A 20,123-nucleotide genomic window follows, 5' to 3' on the forward strand; every position below is an offset into this window, starting at 1 on the left:
GTAATTGACTTTTAGCAAGCATTATCATCATTCTGTACTTTTGATTATTTTAGAAACTGCATAGAATGACCACCATACCACCATATAATCAGTGTACACAAACAAGTGATATCGGTGTACTTTCCGTTTCCTGCTGGGTCAGTGTTTGACTTTGCACAGTGTGTACAGGCTTGCTAAATGGCAGCAACTGACAGCAAATTGAGTAATCAAAAAAAAAACACAATAATTCCCAGTTCAGATCATTTTTTCGCTTTATTTTATACAAAAATATATATTACTATTATTAAATAAGGATCCTGTATTCTATTAGCACAACTTCTGAGTTAGCCTATCAATGATCATGTGAGCACATTGATGCATCATTATTTACATACTGACAGGCAGACCAATGGAAAAAAAAATCTACTTAAATCATTTATATTTAAATAAATTAACATGACCAAGTTACATCCTGTATTTTATCTCAACAGTCAAAAATACACACAAATAAAAACACAACTTCATGTATTTAAAGGTTTTGGTGTCCACCAGTAATTCTGCAAGTTCAGCTGTGGTAAAGTAAATGGTTTACATTTAAGGAACATTTCTCGGTGGCACGCGTCTCACACTGATATAACAAATTTAAATCCCATAGTTGAGATATAAGCATGGGTTCAGAAACTCTAAAATAACAAAGATGTTTTTTTAAATCTGACTCTGTGTGTTGTTTTTCTTTGTTATGTATAGCAACCTTTCCAGCGCTGTGAGAATTTCAGGTTCCAGGTTCCAGGCTGTTCTTGGTTTTATTCTTCTTTCCACATTCAGAAGCGCACTTTTCACATTCAGTCAAATTATTACTCTGCAAAACATTAAATCACACATGTCCAAATACAGAGTTACTACATACATTATGTGGAAGTATTTTTCAACTTCTATTTTAAAGAATCTGCTATTGTGTATCAGCCGCCAGGTAATGTAAGTACCAGTGATCTGTGTTGCAACAAAAAAAAACAAGGAAAATATCAGAACAGATAGTTTTCAAGTCAGAGTAAACTTCAGACACATTATTCCAAAAAGATGACTAAAATTGAGGCATAGTTGAAAATACAACTGTTCAAAAAAAATAAGTTTTGTTGTAATGTAAGAAGAAAAAAGAGACATATATATATATATATATATATATATATATATATATATATATATATATATATATATATATATATATATATACATACATATACACACCGTGTGTTTTAATAAATGATTTAGTTAATTACATATATGATGTAAATAGTAGTGTTATTTTTTTTTTTATTAGTTAAGTAATCTGAATTAAAAACACTGCTAATTACCCTGATGGGTACATTTTAAGGTAAAAGCTACGGTGGCCGAGAAAGCCCAGCGCAGTGCAAATTGAAAAGCGCTGCAAAAGCACAAAACACATCCATCAAAATTACAACACAGGCGCAGCAACTAGAAAAACGCGCTGCAACTAGAACCACAACACAACGGAAGTGAGTCACAACACAACGGAATTTTCCCGGGGGACCTTAAAAGATGCTATACCAGCTGTATACAAAGGACAATAAGTGGCAAACAAGCTTCTGAAAAGTAAGTTATGTTTATTACCTGTGATTACCACGGTTGTGTGCATATTATTAAAAGTTCTGCTTCACAAAACGCCTTGTTTGCCACTTATTGTCCTTTGTACACATAGTGAAGTCCGAGACGTTACTGAAGACGCGGCTCTCACTAAAAACCAGGGGTTTCGTGCATGACGTATTTTTGGGGGCGGAGTTGTGGGAAGGCTGTTGTCGTAAGGGGAGGGACTTGAATAGGGTCAAGGAGCATGCGCAGAGAGGAACCCGCACAATTCAAAAGGCCGGTGTGAATCTGCTGCCGAAAAAAGAAACCGCTGGAGCAAGAAAGGTACAGTATAAGCTTTAAAACACATTGTTTGTGAATTAAAAAATGCACGTAACGAATACAATTATTAAAATCTAGGAAGAACAGTGTTTATTTATGGTGCTGTGTAATATCTGAGGCTCAATTCCATTTATTTATCAATGTAAAGCTCCAAAACGCCCCAAAGTTAGCTTTGCTGAACAATATTATTGAATGTACAGCAGTGTTGGGGCATCTGAATCTTAAATTACACCTAATTTAGTTCGATTGAGGTGACCATATCTGTTTAGTATCTTGCTTACATACCTGGTTGGTCTGGGGGGATTTCATGTTAGTTTAGTTCAATCTGATTTATATATATCTGGTATCCAAATACCTGGTTGGTCTGGCGGGTATTTCATGTTAGTTTAGTTTAATCTGATTTATATATATCTGGTATCCAAATACCTGGTTGGTCTGGCGGGTATTTCATGTTAGTTTAGTTTAATCTGATTTATATATATCTGGTATCCAAATACCTGGTTGGTCTGGCAGGTATTTCATGTTAGTTTAGTTCAATCTGATTTATATATATCTGGTATCCAAATACCTGGATGGTCTGGCGGGTATTTCATGTTAGTATAGTTTAATCTGATTTATATATATCTGGTATCCAAATACCTGGATGGTCTGGCGGGTATTTCATGTTAGTATAGTTTAATCTGATTTATATATATCTGGTATCCAAATACCTGGATGGTCTGGCGGGTATTTCATGTCAGTGCAGTTTAATCTGATTTATATATATCTGGTATCCAAATACCTGGACGTTGTGGCGGGTATTTCATGTTAGTGTAGTTTAACCTGTTTTATATATATCTGGTATCCAAATACCGGGATGGTCTGGCGGGTATTTCATGTCAGTATAGTTTAATCTGATTTATATATATCTGGTATCCAAATACCTGGATGGTCTGGCGGGTATTTCATGTCAGTGCAGTTTAATCTGATTTATATATATCTGGTATCCAAATTCCTGGATGTTGTGGCGGGTATTTCATGTCAGTGTAGTTTAATCTGATTTTTATATATCTGGTGTCCAAATACCTGGATGTTGTGGCGGGTATTTCATGTCAGTGCAGTTTAATCTGTTTTATATATATCTGGTATCCAAATACCTGGTTGGTCTGGCGGGTATTTCATGTCAGTGCAGTTTAATCTGATTTATATATATCTGGTATCCAAATACCTGGATGTTGTGGCGGGTATTTCATGTTAGTATAGTTTAATCTGATTTATATATATATCTGGTATCCAAATACCTGGATGTTGTGGCGGGTATTTCATGTTAGTATAGTTTAATCTGATTTATATATATCTGGTATCCAAATACCTGGATGTTGTGGCGGGTATTTCATGTTAGTTTAGTTTAATCTGATTTATATATATCTGGTGTCCAAATACCTGGATGTTGTGGCGGGTATTTCATGTCAGTGCAGTTTAATCTGATTTATATATATCTGGTATCCAAATACCTGGATGGTCTGGCGGGTATTTCATGTCAGTGTAGTTTAATCTGATTTATATATATCTGGTATCCAAATACCTGGATGGTCTGGCGGGTATTTCATGTCAGTGCAGTTTAATCTGATTTATATATATCTGGTATCCAAATACCTGGTTGGTCTGGCAGGTATTTCATGTTAGTTTAGTTTAATCTGATTTATTTCACTGCTACTGCTTCTAAATGGGTACAAATGAAGATAATTTTGGTTTCTGTATATATTTTGAGTTATTTGGTTGTCACAGATTTTAAATGCAAAAATAAGGTCAGAAAACATACATTTAAAATCTGACATGTTATCAATTGTTTTAATTATTGCTTGATTTTTTAGATTGCCTGTGACTGATGCAACAAGTGGTTCCACCATTCATGTGTCGGAAACTCACCTGAAGAGGAGGAGTTCCTTTGCCCTTTGTGCAAGATATAAGACAGCCCCTACCAACTAACTCATCCGCTGACCCTGCTTTTAAATGTCATTGCTACCACTGTTTTCCAACAACTCTAATCAGACTTCTTTTTTATTTTATGTTAAAAAAAAAAACACACCTTAAAGATGTATGTTATAACTTTATTGTAGACTTTGTCACCTGAGGTTGTTTATTTTTTAAAGACAATACCTTTTATAGTTTCCATCAATTACAGTTTGCCAATTCAACTATTTATTTTGACACAGCACATGCTAACCCTCACTTGCTGAGACTAAAGAATGTAAATGAACTTTGTGCCCTTTTTAGATAGAAAAAGCTGGAAAATATGTTCCGCAACGAAACTACATTTAGGTCAATATAATGTTCTCTTTTTGTATACTTCAGAATTTAATACATTTGCTATTTGAGTTTAGAAACAATATGCTCATAAACATACTTTTATTGTTAACATTGTTTTCATGCCTTATATCTAGATTGTATTAAATCCCATACATCTGACACAGAGGCAAACTATGTTCCGACTCAGGATAACTGTAGTCCCAGTGTAAAGAGTTAATGCATGAAAAAATAATTATATAAAACAATGAAAGTGTATCCAATAAAAAAAAAAAAAATACATTTTGGCTAATGTGGTCTCAAACTGAATGTTGTATTATTTTCTACTATATTACACAATATAAATATTAACCAACGATAATCAACCTCTTATGCAAAAATAGTCACTTTATTCACCCAGTTAAAAGAAAGACACTTTATTTTAAACATTTTACATGTGCACTATCAAACATCAAAAGTACTGTGTACAAAAATTATTACTTGAAGTTAGCTATAGAGTGTACAGGGCCACCTCAAATAATTGTAATATCTTTGAAAAGTTACTTTATTTTAGTAATTTGGTTAAAAATGTGAAACTCATTATATAGATGTATTAAACACAGTGATCTATTTTAAGCATTTATTTATTTTATTGTTGATGATTATGAAGCTTACAGCCAATGAAAACCCAAAAATCAGTGCATCAGAAAATTAGAATATTATTTAAAACCAATTGGTACTTTCTGCAGTGTGGGCAGTGTGCCAAGTCCTGCTGGAAAATGAAATCTTCATCTTCATAAAAGTTGTCAGCAGAGGGAAGCATGAAGTGTTGTAATATTTTGTGGGAAAACAAAACTGCACTGACTTTAGACTTGATAATAAAACACAGTTGATCAACACCAGCAGATGACAGACATGTCTCTCCAAATCATCACTGATTGGTGGAAACTTCACACTAGACCTCATGCAGTTTGGACTGTGTGTCTCTCCACTCTTCCTCCAGACTCCTCTCCCTTGATTTCCAAATAAAATGTAAAATTTACTGATGATCAGTGATGGTTGGAGAGACATGTCTGTCATCTGCTGGTGTTGATCCACTGTGTTTTATTATCAAGTCTAAAGTCGGTGCAGTTTTGTTTCCCCCCAAAATCTTACAGCACTTCATGCTTCTTCCCTCTGCTGACAACTTTTATGGAGATGCAGATTTCATTTTCCAGCAGGACTTGGCACACTTCCCACACTGCAGAAAGTACCAATTGGTTTTAAATAATATTCTAATTTTCTGATTCACTGATTTTTAGGTTTTCATTTCACACGCTTAAAATATAGATCACTTTGTGTGTAATATATCTTTATAATATACGAGTTTCACATTTTTAACTGAATTACTGAAATAGTAACTTTGTGAGATGGCCCTGTACATTGCAGTCTAAGGTTTACGATGCAGCAAGTTTTTCACTTGCAATAAAGACTAGTATTCGGTTACTGTGGAGCTGGTATCAGAATTAAGAGGAAAAACTGCATGGACATTTTACCAACTTTTCTCTAAAAGACAAGAAGGCACTTGAGTGTGTTCTTGACAGTACAGAAGAAGTTCTGATGGATCTTCATGATTGACTGTTCACACGATCGCCACCTAGAAAAAAATATATACATTTATTTATCACAAAGAAATTCAACAATAACAAGATTTATGACTTATTTGGGGAAAAATCATAGTAAATAAATATAGATTACTACAAAATCACAGTTTTAAACAAAATACACAGATTTTACAACTAACAGAGTAAATGTACCCTGAATATCAGGACCAGTACAAAGAGTAACACAGGCTATTGAGGAATATGAATAAAGTTATTAGCACTATAGAGTGCATGAACATGAAAACGATATAAGATACATATCCTGCACATGAAATACCCACCAGACCAACCAGGTATTTGGATACCAGATATATATAAATCAGATTAAACTGCACTGACATGAAATACCCGCCACAACATCCAGGTATTTGGACACCAGATATATATAAATCAGATTAAACTAAACTAACATGAAATACCTGCCAGACCAACCAGGTATTTGGATACCAGATATATATAAATCAGATTAAACTGCACTGACATGAAATACCCGCCAGACCAACCAGGTATTTGGATACCAGATATATATAAATCAGTTTAAACTGCACTGACATGAAATACCCGCCACAACATCCAGGTATTTGGATACCAGATATATATAAATCAGATTAAACTGCACTGACATGAAATACCCGCCACAACATCCAGGTATTTGGATACCAGATATATATAAATCAGATTAAACTGCACTGACATGAAATACCCGCCACAACATCCAGGTATTTGGATACCAGATATATATAAATCAGATTAAACTAAACTAACATGAAATACCTGCCAGACCATCCAGGTATTTGGATACCAGATATATATAAATCAGATTAAACTATACTAACATGAAATACCCGCCAGACCATCCAGGTATTTGGATACCAGATATATATAAATCAGATTAAACTACACTGACATGAAATACCCGCCAGACCATCCCGGTATTTGGATACCAGATATATATATAAATCAGATTAAACTATACTAACATGAAATACCCGCCAGACCATCCAGGTATTTGGATACCAGATATATATAAATCAGATTAAACTGCACTGACATGAAATACCCACCAGACCATCCAGGTATTTGGATACCAGATATATATAAATCAGATTAAACTAAACTAACATGAAATACCTGCCAGACCAACCAGGTATTTGGATACCAGATATATATAAATCAGATTAAACTAAACTAACATGAAATACCCGCCAGACCATCCAGGTATTTGGATACCAGATATATATAAATCAGATTAAACTAAACTAACATGAAATACCCGCCAGACCAACCAGGTATTTGGATACCAGATATATATAAATCAGATTAAACTAAACTAACATGAAATACCCGCCAGACCATCCAGGTATTTGGATACCAGATATATATAAATCAGATTAAACTGCACTGACATGAAATACCCGCCAGACCATCCAGGTATTTGGATACCAGATATATATAAATCAGATTAAACTGCACTGACATGAAATACCCGCCACAACATCCAGGTATTTGGATACCAGATATATATAAATCAGATTAAACTGCACTGACATGAAATACCCGCCACAACATCCAGGTATTTGGATACCAGATATATATAAATCAGATTAAACTAAACTAACATGAAATACCTGCCAGACCATCCAGGTATTTGGATACCAGATATATATATAAATCAGATTAAACTGCACTGACATGAAATACCCGCCAGACCAACCAGGTATTTGGATACCAGATATATATAAATCAGATTAAACTGCACTGACATGAAATACCCACCAGACCATCCAGGTATTTGGATACCAGATATATATAAATCAGATTAAACTACACTGACATGAAATACCTGCCAGACCAACCAGGTATTTGGATACCAGATATATATAAATCAGATTAAACTGCACTGACATGAAATACCCGCCAGACCATCCAGGTATTTGGATACCAGATATATATAAATCAGATTAAACTAAACTAACATGAAATACCCGCCAGACCAACCAGGTATTTGGATACCAGATATATATAAATCAGATTAAACTAAACTAACATGAAATACCTGCCAGACCAACCAGGTATTTGGATACCAGATATATATAAATCAGATTAAACTATACTAACATGAAATACCCGCCAGACCATCCAGGTATTTGGATACCAGATATATATAAATCAGATTGAACTAAACGAACATGAAATACCTGCCAGACCATCCAGGTATTTGGATACCAGATATATATAAATCAGATTAAACTAAACTAACATGAAATACCCGCCAGACCAACCAGGTATTTGGATACCAGATATATATAAATCAGATTAAACTAAACTAACATGAAATACCCGCCAGACCAACCAGGTATTTGGATACCAGATATATATAAATCAGATTAAACTAAACTAACATGAAATACCTGCCAGACCAACCAGGTATTTGGATACCAGATATATATAAATCAGATTAAACTATACTAACATGAAATACCTGCCAGACCATCCAGGTATTTGGATACCAGATATATATAAATCAGATTGAACTAAACTAACATGAAATCCCCCCAGACCAACCAGGTATGTAAGCAAGATACTAAACAGATATGGTCACCTCAATCGAACTAAATTAGGTGTAATTTAAGATTCAGATGCCCCAACACTGCTGTACATTCAATAATATTGTTCAGCAAAGCTAACTTTGGGGCGTTTTGGAGCTTTACATTGATAAATAAATGGAATTGAGCCTCAGATATTACACAGCACCATAAATAAACACTGTTCTTCCTAGATTTTAATAATTGTATTCGTTACGTGCATTTTTTATTTCACAAACAATGTGTTTTAAAGCTTATACTGTACCTTTCTTGCTCCAGCGGTTTCTTTTTTCGGCAGCAGATTCACACCGGCCTTTTGAATTGTGCGGGTTCCTCTCTGCGCATGCTCCTTGACCCTATTCAAGTCCCTCCCCTTACGACAACAGCCTTCCCACAACTCCGCCCCCAAAAATACGTCATGCACGAAACCCCTGGTTTTTAGTGAGAGCCCTGAAGACGCAGCTTAGCTGGTACAGTATCTTTTAAGGTCCCCCGGGAAAATTCCGTTGTGTTGTGACTCACTTCCGTTGTGTTGTGGTTCTATTTGCAGCGCGTTTTTCTATTTGCAGCGCGTTTTTCTAGTTGCAGCGCGTTTTTCTAGTTGCTGCGCCTGTGTTGTAATTTTGATGGATGTGTTTTGTGCTTTTGCAGCGCTTTTCAATTTGCACTGCGTTGGGATTTCTCGGCCACCGTAAAAAGCACTGAAATACAGTTTTTGTTACAACAGGGTTTGACAGTCTGACTTACACTGACAGGGACCTTCTGCCACACAGCTGCCAGCACAACCTCAGAAACCAGCGCGGTGATCTGCAGCAGTCTCCTCTTCAACAAGGAGAAGCTGTGGTAGGAGATGGGTTGGTTCAGTAAACTCACTTTAGGGTCCGTTTTACAGTTTAGGCATACAGTAAAAACAGCACCATGTCCAGAAAATGAGGCGAAAGAGTCACCAAACCGAAGACTACTGATAATATTTTTATTCCGGTGACTGTTTGAGTCTGAAGGGTTCACATTAAGTGCAGGAATCCGTCGGTTTGACTGGGTTTGTAGTTGTTGAGGCATTTCCTCGCATGTTTTGGGTCTTAAACAGCTTTCAGACATATATTTGATCCTATATCTCTGCCTGTTTTGCCCTCTATCTTTAGCAGACCTGTCCAAATGAACAGGAACAGCTCTGGCTCCGGGAGGATCCAGCCCCCACGCATCCGGCAGAATCAGTCCCCACAGAGGGCTTCTGTTCTCGGGCTTGTCCGTGGGCTTATCGGCCCTGGAGAGAGGCTGCTGAGCGGCTCCATAGGTTAGTCCGAGGCGGTAGGCAGAAGCTGGAGGTCTTTTACACCGGAGAACAGCTGACAGAGCTGAGGAAGAGGGGGTGGAAGCCATCCCCAGGACTCGTCCTGAGGTATTTCAGTGAAAGCCAGTCTTCAGAGACTGAATATATAACTATAAATCCAGATATATCCAGTGGTTCAGGTCATTGGTTGCGAAATAAAGTTCCCGCGCTACGTTAACCTACATGTGCCTTTGAAGACTTTCAGCGTAGAGGCTCAGAATTGCGTCAGAAAACAGGATCTCAGTGAGTACACTAAATTAGGCTGGACCCAGGCCCAGAGGGTGGTCTTTACTGGGGTTGTAGGAGGGTTAAATAGCCTAGGTCACTCCAGAGGTGGGAAGAGTAATCTGAAACCCTGCTAAACCTGAACTTTATTAATTTCACTGGAAATTTGAGTTCAATTTTACTTAAAACGTTGTTCTAAGTGTAGAGCAAGCAGTACAAAGCAAAATCAATAAAACAGCCTAAATCAAATTAAATTTACACATACAGCCCATGGAAAAATAAGAGACCACTTAAAAATTATGAAAACATTGATTATATTCCTCTTGATTATATTCCAGATAAAAACCTCTGGAATATAATCAAGAGGAAGATGAATGACCACAAGCCATCAAACCAAACTGAACTGCTAGAATGAACTTTTTCAAAAAGCAGTGTGTAAGACAACTCTTAAAACTTTATGAATATGAACATGTTTTCTTTGCATTATTTGAGGTCTGTAAGCTCTGCATCTTTTTTGTTATTTTAGCCATTTTTAATTTTCTGCAAATAAATGCTCTAAATGAATAGATTTTTATTTGGAATTTTAAAAAAAAACATATACCTTTATATGGCAAAATCAGAGAAACTGATTCAGAAACTGAAGTGGTCTCTTCCTTTTTTCCAGAGCTGTATGTAGCTCTATTAACACCTGACACGGTCACAGAGCAGCTTAACAGGAATCCATTAATAAGACAAAAAAATCTAATACATTTATTAATTGATTACAATGGTTATTTGTAATTACAATAATAGTATAGTAATACTTACAATAATAATAATCGCAGCAGTGAGAAGCCAAGTGAACATGGTTGGTAATAAAGAGTGGTAAATAGTTAAATAATCAGCTGGCAGGTAACACAGACATGAGAGCATAGTCTTAAATGTGATTAAACCTAAAAAAAAATGTTAGTAAATGTGAATGACTTAAGTTAAACCAAGTAAATAGAAAATTAGTTTTGTCGCTTACCACAAGGGATGTTTTATTAATTAGGGAATTTTTTGAAAAACAATGCAGTGATAATCCACTCTGTGATCCACAGATAAAGGCAACCTAAAGCCTTGACCCTGTGACCTAAATTCCGTCTGATCTTTGAGGTGCCAACAGTAGTCAGTCAACTTACTTTTTGAACTTCTTCAAATGATGCTGAGGTAATCAACATTTATAGGTTTAATAATATCAAATAAAATGCCATTGTCACTGACTTGTTAACATCCAAGAACTAAGAACTTGAAATGTAAATAAAAAAAAACTATTATTCTGTAATACATTTCGTAGTCCTTTCTGTATTTGTAAATGCATGAACTGGTGTTGATTTGAGACTGGGGAGAACAGGTCTTTTCAGAGTCAGTTTAGCGAAGTTGTTAAATATACCCATTAAACATATGTTTAATGAAATGCTCCCTTTCCTGTGTTATTATGCACTGTGCCTGATCCTGGGCTGTCCTTGTAGATTCATGAGTAGAAATATTAACAAACATAAGTATTATGCTTACAGTTATGGTTGCAGTCCACTAGAGGGCGGCTGAGGGCATCTAATAAACAGGTAGAAGCAAGGCACCATTTATAGATGTCAAATGGAACAAAATGTTTTTGTTGTTGTTCGAGTAAAAACCATGTGCCTCATGAGCTCTTTGCAGTTTGTCTAAAACTTGTGTAAATCATTTTGATGTAAAAATACCACACCACAAATGACACAGAAACATTCTAACACAGAAAAAAACATGATCATTTGCATACTGACCCTCAAATACACTCCCCTGCACACGTAGCTCACCTTATACCTATAATATTATAAACTCCCTTTGTATCCCACTGTGAGTCACAAAGTTTAGTCTTAAATTACTCTTCTGACATGCTAGAACATAAAAAATATGTGTATTTATAGTCAAGTCATTCATTCATTAATTTAGACAAAAAAACTTTTAAGTATTGTGTATTTAGGATGAATTTTGTTAAATCAGAACTATATAAGATTCTGTTTCTTAATTCAAATGTTGTGTAGTCTATTAGAAAATATTTGCCACAAGGACACAGTGTCATTGATGCAAAGCATCTACAGCTATTTTGTACTAAAATCAGCCCTTGTGGAAAAATGTCAGCCTGTTACAGAGTGAGTGAGTGAGTGAGTGAGCGAGTGAGACAATTGAGGTTTTTCACAACTAAAAGCCTAAAATGCCCTTTACATATTTACAAAGACAAGACATACAAACCACAGGACACATAGCAAATTGTCTTATAATATAAACTCTGGATATTTACATGTGATATGACAATATAGGACGCTTTACACCGACATGCTAAAAGTCATGGGATAATCTTCATGGAGTTTTACCTCAGTAAGGCCTGATAGTGAGTGCCAGATAGGTGGGACATTCACTGTTTTTCCAATCCTGATTAGTATCACTGGTATACTGGGAGTATTCATATTTTATTTATCTATTATATGTCAAAAAACGATTCATGTATGATTATTTTTAAAAACACAAATTTTATTTGCATATTGACCACTGAAAATGTAGCTTCTTTCAAAACTATTTTTTGTGTTGTTGTGTGGAAAGGAAAAAATGGGCTGAACATCAAATAAAATTAGCACCCGCCTCCCTAATAAATTATATACCTCTTAAAACTACATCTACATCTGGATAAGTTTGAATCAGTCTTAAAAGTAACAACTGTAAAAATAAACATAAAGCAGGTAGTTTATTGAAGCAGTGCTGTTTTACATTTGAGCAGTACAGATAAATTTACAATGAAAATAGAAACTACAAAGTTTGTAATTTAAAGTTACAAGGTGCATTGTTTCTTCTTTGTCAAAACAGTTGCAGTGCATATAAACAGTATGAAACGTGAATTCGCCTCTCTATCTGAAAACTTGGCTCTTGGTCTCTCCAGGTTTATCAGAGGGCTTTTGTGATTTCACTTTGTCCTGAAGTCCCTCCTTCATACTCTTACAGAAGATCCCGCATATTGAGAGGTCCACAGTCTTATCTGCAGTGCATTGTGGCATTCTTTTGAATAGTCTTTCCTCAGAAGGATAAGTGTTATCCACTGTTGAATAGTTTGGCTTGGTTCACCCCTGAACTTGCCTTGGCTCAGTTATCAGTTTGCTAATGACCAGGTAGTTTGATAAAACTTTCTTTATGGTGTTCTTCCCTTGTTCTGTAGAATTTACATGGATACCAGATCAGGCATAATTAAGGCCAGCATAGACTTGTAAAAGTAAAGATTATGTATAAGAGTCACTTTTGGTGGTTTGCATGTCCCACTACCCATCAGTGTGGTTGGGGTGGAAATCGGTTCCTTGTTGAGGTGGACGTCCAACAAATGTCAGGTTTGGCATCGCCACAAAGCTCAAAATGCCCACTATCATCAGAGCCACTGTTACTACTATGATGGAGCCAACTAGAGCGTAGTAGCAGTGGTTGGACTGGAAGAGCCGCCCCACACGTCCTCTCACTCTGTTTGGGGGTCTCCCCACATTGATTATGGTAACTGCACCTTCCTCTGCGATCCCGGCAGGCAATTCTTGGCTTGGCTGCACTTCCCTCTGCTTTTTGAAGCCTTGCAAATGTAGGCTCTTCTTGCTAGGTCTGCTTCCTGGAGGAGGTTTCTTGAGGACGAGTTTGCCCTTGCTGCGCTCAAAGCGCACTGACTGCGCCCTCTGCATCTGAGGGGGCAGCTTGCGGAAAATGTCCTCATTGTTGCCCAGCTGTGGGAGGTCTCGACCATGGCGTATTTCAGTCAGCTCGCGGCACACAGGGCAGGAGATCGTCTTGATCTCCACTGAGGAAACATTGATTCGTGCCAGGCACTCCAGGCAGAAGGTATGACCGCAGGCAAGAAGCTTAGGGGATTTAAAGACATTGTCGTAAGTGCAGAAGCATACAGGACACTCAGTGTCATCCAGGTTGTCCTCTGGATACCTTTCGTGACCTTTGCCATTGCTGTTTCTTTCCCGGCCACGACGTCGCCCTTCTTCACTTCGACCCCGCTCTCTCTTTTGTCCATGCTCCCTTTCTCGTTCCCTCCGCCTGCCACGGCGCTCCGAGTCACTGCTGCGGCTCCTCCGAAGAGGCTTAGAACTTTTTCCTGACTTCTCCTGTGACCCTTGTTCATTCTTGGACTTCTGGTCATACTGTGGTTTGACATTGGGTTTCACATTGCTGGGCCCTCCTTCCCCACTCCTGCTCCCTCTGTTGTCAGACATGGCAGAGAGCTTAAGAGTTCAGGAGGACTCTTAAGAATAAGTGCAGCGTTGAGGAAAGCTGGAGCAGCCAACAGCCTGTGAAGAAAGATAAATTGACATGCTGTCAGTGGCACTGTAAATATAACACAATCATGTCCATAATGTAACTACTTAACGGTGTAATCCTACACCTTAAACAGAATATTTAAAAACTGTATTTTTCCCTATTTTTACGAACAGTTATTGAATTAGGCAGTGTTTCATTGTAAACCTACATCATTGCTTATATTTTCAAAAACTAGTAATGAAAGTCATAAAAATATAAACTAAAATACTTTATTTTAAGCAAAATTTACATTATGTCAAAATAGAGAAATAAAATATTTTTCTTACAGCAGTTCTATGCTCTCACACTGAATTTGTAAAGCTGCATTTTGGTTTGTCTGAAAAACTGAAATACTTCACACATTTCTGCATTTACACTATAACTCAAAAGTCACAGGACACGCTTTAATATTAGAAAAAATAAGTGGCAGCTTTCAAGACAGTGACCATGTTTCAGACATACCCTTAAAGATAGGCCCCTTCACCCATTAATTGCTGGGGTATTTAAATATATAATTTTCCCTTTTATTTAAAAAAAAAAAATGGGGTCCTGCGACTTTTGACCCTGTATATTTAAATCACTGTAAGCCACTGTAACCTTTTGTGAATTATATAAAATCTCAAACAATACTAAAGTTGTCTCTTAAGTGGGTGGATAGAAAAGGATATACTGTGTGGACCAAAAGAATGAAACACCTACTTAATCATTGTAGCTTATTAAATCAAGGGTATTGAAAAGAGTTTATCTGGTTTTGTTAAAGTAAATGTCTCATCACCCTCATCACAAAAGTTTGCATGGAGCATTATCATTTTAGAGAACACAGTTCCACTACTCCACAGCTGCTGTTGACTTTATACTCGCCTAGACTTAATACTCTAGCTCATACCTGGTATTAGACATGGTGCTAGTAGTTTCAAGTTTATCTGCATTTGCACGTGTACCGATAATGGATGCAACTTAAAATAGCTGATTGCATTCATACAAGGTAAAAAGATGATGTCTACAAATATTTAGACATGTACTGTATGTATATAGTGTCAGAATCATCATCAAGTTAAAGTGGATGTTAGAAATTTGGCTTTGTTTTATTCTGATGTGAAATTTGTTACATGCAAATGTATTTTTTTGTATAAAAAAATAGTAGGAGTAAAATTACATTTACATTTCCAGTAATACTTAAATAAAGTATAGATCTTATGTACACCCAAACTTAGCCTAAACAACTGGCAAACAAGTTATTGTAACACCAATCCAGGACAAAAATGTATTTTAATGAGCTACTTAGTGGCTGAACATGAAGGTGTGCTGATTAACAGTATCAGTAGCTCTGCTTAAAACTGGTCTGTATGGGATACCGGCAATAAACAAGCTATGACTCATGATGACGTAAAAGGAAATAAAGGTAGAGTTTACCCGATTGCAAAATTCTGAACATGTGGCCGAATGCTGTTAATGGTTTAGGAAATACACCAGAATATTATGACCACCTCGATATTTTTACACTTGTTTACACTACATTGTCCATTTTGTTCAGCTCAACCGATCCACTGAGCACCAGCAGTGACAGTAAGGTGTTTAAAACCTCCAGCAGTGCTGGTCCACTTGTACCAGCACAACACACACTTCACACACACACACCTAACCTGGTGCCCTAAACATTGAAGAACAGGATCATAATGTATATAAAGAAACTGAAAGACAACATTCTGTAATTTTAGAAATGCAAAGTGCTTATGTAAGTTAAGGGGAGCTGATAATAAGGACAATGAGTGTAGAAACAAGAAGGTGGATAATATTCTACCTGGTCTGTGTACTATATTACTGGGTGGTTTAATGAGCGAGTACAAGAAGGAATTGTGTTATAACAAAGCAAAAATAAGCAAAGATCTGAAGAATGGCAGACTTATAGCATACAAATGACCTCAAAGATAAGACCAGAGTAACACTGGAGTGAGTGTAGGCGGTCCAGTCAAAGTCATGACCTGAATGTAACATTCTTTAGAAAAGGACAGTTAACAAGGTCATCTAACCAACCTGTTTCAGTAATCAGCTGGAAATCTACCGGGTGCACCAGCATACACAGTATAAATATTGATTTATAATCTTTGTGTATCATTTGCAATTCAGAAAATGTTGTTGCTTCCAACGGCGTTGTAGGTTTTTACAAGGCACTGTTTATACTGGATGAACACTTTCTAAGTTGTTCATCCATTCTAAGTTGGGACTTACTTGAAGGACTGTTTTTTTTTTCAGTTTTATTTTAACTATCAGAGTGTTTCTTAATCCTGGTCCTGGATGATCCTCAGTCCTGCAAATTTTATTGTCTTCCTTCCTCCCAACAGAGATGCGGGGTGTGTGATAAATCAGGGAATACACTAAAATGTTTAAACACTTCGAATTAGACTAAAGCACTACTTCATTCTACAACAGAAACTAGTTTAGTATAGCGTAGCGATAAAAAAAGTACAGCAGACAAAGGTGTTAAATTTTTTGTCTGGAAATTTTTATAAGCATCCATGTCAAAGACTTCTAATGCTGCATTCATCTCAGCTCTATAACGTATGTGATCCTGTCATCCTCATCCAAATCCTCATCCTCATATTCATGTAAAAAATATATATTTCCAAAACTATACTTGCATATATTCTTTAAAATTCGACACATTTTTATATTGTCACACATGTACTTTAAAATTTGCTACTATAAAAAAGGCAAACTTTAATACCTGAAAAAGTATATCATACTCACAAATGATTCTGAACTTTAGTAATAGCTAAAATAGATAATCTTTAATACCAGAAAAGGATACTAAACTAACAAATGTGCTTTAGAAGTAGCTTCTATAGAAATACCATCTTTAAAACTAAAAAAATGTACTATACTCACCAATATGCTATAGAAATATATACTATCTTTTATACTTGACACATTATTCTATACTTACAAATGTTACATAAATAGTTACTGTAGAAAGACCATCTTTAATACTTGAAAAAGTATACTACACTCATACATTTACTATAGAAATAGCTACTATAGGAGGACCATCTTTAATACTTAAAAAACTATACTATACTCACAAATGTATTATAAAAGTACAATTAATACATGTACACATTGTTAAGGTTTGTCCATAGATTAACTTCTAAGCAGAAAAAAATGAGAGTAGCATTGTTTTTGGTAATCATGTTTATGTGATTCCCAAAGTTCAGCAATTTTTATGCCCAGCTAATATTTGACTCATAAACCAGTTAGGACTGTTTTATGACTGGTTAGGACTGGTCTGTTTTTCTGTTGAGGAAAACAACAATAGCAGGTCTCTACAGTCATATTGCTTATGTTGCATATTAAAACATTTAAATATTCAGTACGGTTCACAAATGTCAGTGAAATGTCAGAATTACAAAACACCAACAAGGTTCTTGTATATGTGTTATGAATACTTGTTTTGATAAGATATGTATAGAATTTGCATTTTTCCCTAAACTGAATAACTGTCGTAGTATTATCACATGACATCCACACCCTTTTATTAGAACTTTAAGGTACATTCCTGAGCCACAAAAATAAGCAACATAATAACCCTCTACCCCTGCTCACAACTTGCATTCTGTAGTTGGAGTGTGCAACAGACTATTGGGTTAAATGCAGATTCTAAGTCCTGTGTAGGGGCTACAAAGGCAGTTCTTGTGATAGGAAGTGATAAAAAAAGGAATAGAATTGTCAGTAATGGCAAAATGCCGTATAATTTGCAGTGAAGGTCTCTGCTGGTTTGTATTCAGTGAGGATTTTTTTATTTTTATTACCCAATATATTAAACTCCAATCACCAATCAGTGCACAATTCACACAGATATTGACAATTATTCCACCCATTTTTTTAGTTGGCAAACAAACAGTACAACTCAAACTATCACATTTCAGTGTGTTGTCCAGTTTCCTGAAACCATATCTTTGGCAGGTGCAATGTAGTAACAGTTCAGAGAACAAGCCTTTTCAGAAAACAAGCTACATGAATTTATGTATTTATAATAGTACTATTAATATCACTGCCACTGTCCTTACCTACGGATGTTTAAATCCTCAGGTAAAGTCCAAGCTTGCTTGGCTCCAACAGCAAACAACATGTACTCCAGCCTAGCTGTGCATCTCCTCCTCACAGGCCAAGCCAGTAAAGTGGCAGAACCGGACCCTTTGTGTGTGTTTCAGCCCTCCTCAGCTCATTCTCATTCTCTGCGTACCACACTCTCTTCCTTGATTGGAATTGTTCTCCCTCCCTCCTGCTCTCCTGTGCTAATCATCACCTTTACCTACCTCCCTCCTCTGACATGTCAGACCTGTTGGACTGGTCCAGGTAGGATCTGAACATTCACACATACAGTACAGTAGACTGCATAACTACTTATCTGGAATAACACAGATAGTTTGCATGTACTGGACAAAGCTTTTAGACCTGTGCTTTACCGAATCAGTTTCTCAATTTGTATGAGGTACGGTGTCGTGTACCATTGGATTTTATAGAATAGATGCTTCTATTAATGTAGACTACGAACTCCAGAGCCAAGAGTGTGATAACGTGTCACACCGTGCATGTTTGTTTGATAGACAAACACAACAAAATAATCACTCAGGACTTTACTCATCACTGTTGCTTAGCAATGTTCTACATTTCTGCAGATCAACCGATTTGAATGCAAACAAGCTCTGAAACAATATATCATATTAATGTTTATCAAGAAAAAGGCAGTGAAACGTAAAACACACAAATAAAACAACTGTGAATAAAAATAATAATCTGACATGCCAAACTTCATGGGATTGCAGTATGTGAGTTGAGGGATCTTGGAGTTCTTCCTCAGGGAACAGCTCAGGAATGCACCCACCTGTATATGTTATGAGGTGTTATCATGTGAGTAAGGACTAACACTGGTTAACATGCTTGTGGCAAAGCGACGTGACTTATCAGAGTTGAGCGAGATATGATAGTGGGTGACAGACGAATGGGACATTCCATTCATTTTTTTTTTTTTTTTTGGTTCACCACCCCTCTCCTCTTTGCAGGACTATTAATACTTTATTATTTATTTCTTTATAGCAATTATTGTAGTTCATTTATTTATGTATTGTTCATGCAGATACAGTTGGGGAGGTTCAGAGTTGGAGGTATTGTGGAGAGAGATGCAGAAGAAGGTGCAAGGGGAAAAAAAAGGGGAACAAATGGAAATAAAAGGAAACAAGCTAAAAAAAATATATATATATATATATATATATATGTATATATTGTCGCTGTCCAATGAAAAACAAGTATTTCCAAAACAGCAACTTTCCAGGAGAGAGAAAAAAACCTTCTAAACTTTTAGTGGAAGTCAATGTAAAAAGAGTTTATTTCATTTTGAAGTATTTCTATTGGTCCATTAATTACGAAATTTTGACACAGCGTAAGGGACAGTTTGTGGATTTAAATTGTGTAGTCAACTAAAAATCGCCAAAAAAGGAGATACTTGTTTTTCATTGAACAGCGACATACATACCGTACAGCAAACAGGGTCATGAACCTATATGCAAATTTTACCTGTTTACATGTTTTTTCCTATTGTTTATCTTGTTTATGTTATTTACTGCAGTGTTTGAATTAGTTGTGTCAGAATCACTGTTTCTGATGGGTCCTGAAAGTGTTAGAGGGATCGTCTGTTAATAGATTTTTCCAGTGGTTGATGTTTATTTTTTCTTTTCCAGTTCATGAGGATGATTTTCTTGGTGATGAATAGCAACATCAAGAGTATCCTATTGTTTTTTTGTTGTTGTGTTAGTAGTTGATGTGTCTCGTAATATGCAGAGT

The 20,123-nt window shown here is 36.2% G+C and overlaps 2 protein-coding genes and 2 long non-coding RNA genes across 5 annotated transcripts; 2 read left to right on the forward strand and 2 right to left on the reverse strand.

The window, feature by feature from the left end:
• Nucleotides 1-239: 239 nt before the first annotated feature.
• LOC125782625 (uncharacterized) lies at nt 240-10,039 on the reverse strand. The gene is made up of 2 exons (XM_049467278.1): nt 9,146-10,039; nt 240-838 (listed from the first exon to the last, which is right to left on the reverse strand). The coding sequence occupies exons 1-2, from the start codon at nt 9,776-9,778 to the stop codon at nt 752-754; spliced, it is 720 nt and encodes a 239-aa protein (XP_049323235.1). The 5' UTR covers nt 9,779-10,039; the 3' UTR covers nt 240-751.
• On the forward strand, nt 1,722-3,937 carry LOC125782626 (uncharacterized). Of its 2 annotated transcripts, none has more exons than XR_007425348.1 (2): nt 1,722-1,908; nt 3,759-3,937. It is a non-coding gene; the product is annotated as an uncharacterized LOC125782626 (long non-coding RNA). The 2 variants fall into 2 exon arrangements; XR_007425349.1 differs by lacking the exon at nt 1,722-1,908 and adding an exon at nt 3,302-3,614.
• Nucleotides 6,258-7,957, forward strand: LOC125782627 (uncharacterized). Its single transcript, XR_007425350.1, has 3 exons — nt 6,258-6,319; nt 7,174-7,457; nt 7,886-7,957. It is a non-coding gene; the product is annotated as an uncharacterized LOC125782627 (long non-coding RNA).
• Nucleotides 10,040-12,674: 2,635 nt separating the features above from the next.
• rnf183 (ring finger protein 183) lies at nt 12,675-18,546 on the reverse strand. Its single transcript, XM_007238812.4, has 2 exons — nt 18,350-18,546; nt 12,675-14,275 (listed from the first exon to the last, which is right to left on the reverse strand). The coding sequence occupies exon 2, from the start codon at nt 14,198-14,200 to the stop codon at nt 13,259-13,261; it is 942 nt and encodes a 313-aa protein (XP_007238874.2). The 5' UTR covers nt 14,201-14,275; nt 18,350-18,546; the 3' UTR covers nt 12,675-13,258.
• Nucleotides 18,547-20,123: the final 1,577 nt, after the last annotated feature.

Source organism: Astyanax mexicanus, chromosome 18 (assembly GCF_023375975.1).
Source record: "Astyanax mexicanus isolate ESR-SI-001 chromosome 18, AstMex3_surface, whole genome shotgun sequence".
In the NCBI taxonomy this organism is placed as follows: Eukaryota; Metazoa; Chordata; class Actinopteri; order Characiformes; family Acestrorhamphidae; genus Astyanax; species Astyanax mexicanus.

Excerpts from the sequence above, each read along its gene's own strand:
- LOC125782625 (XM_049467278.1), bottom strand. The coding sequence starts at position 9,778 with ATGGCTTCCACCCCCTCTTCCTCAGCTCTGTCAGCTGTTCTCCGGTGT. Across the intron at positions 839-9,145 it reads GGCAGAAGGTCCCTGTCAGT|AGTAATAATTTGACTGAATG; the intron begins GTAAGTCAGACT and ends AATGTTTTGCAG.
- rnf183 (XM_007238812.4), bottom strand. The coding sequence starts at position 14,200 with ATGTCTGACAACAGAGGGAGCAGGAGTGGGGAAGGAGGGCCCAGCAAT.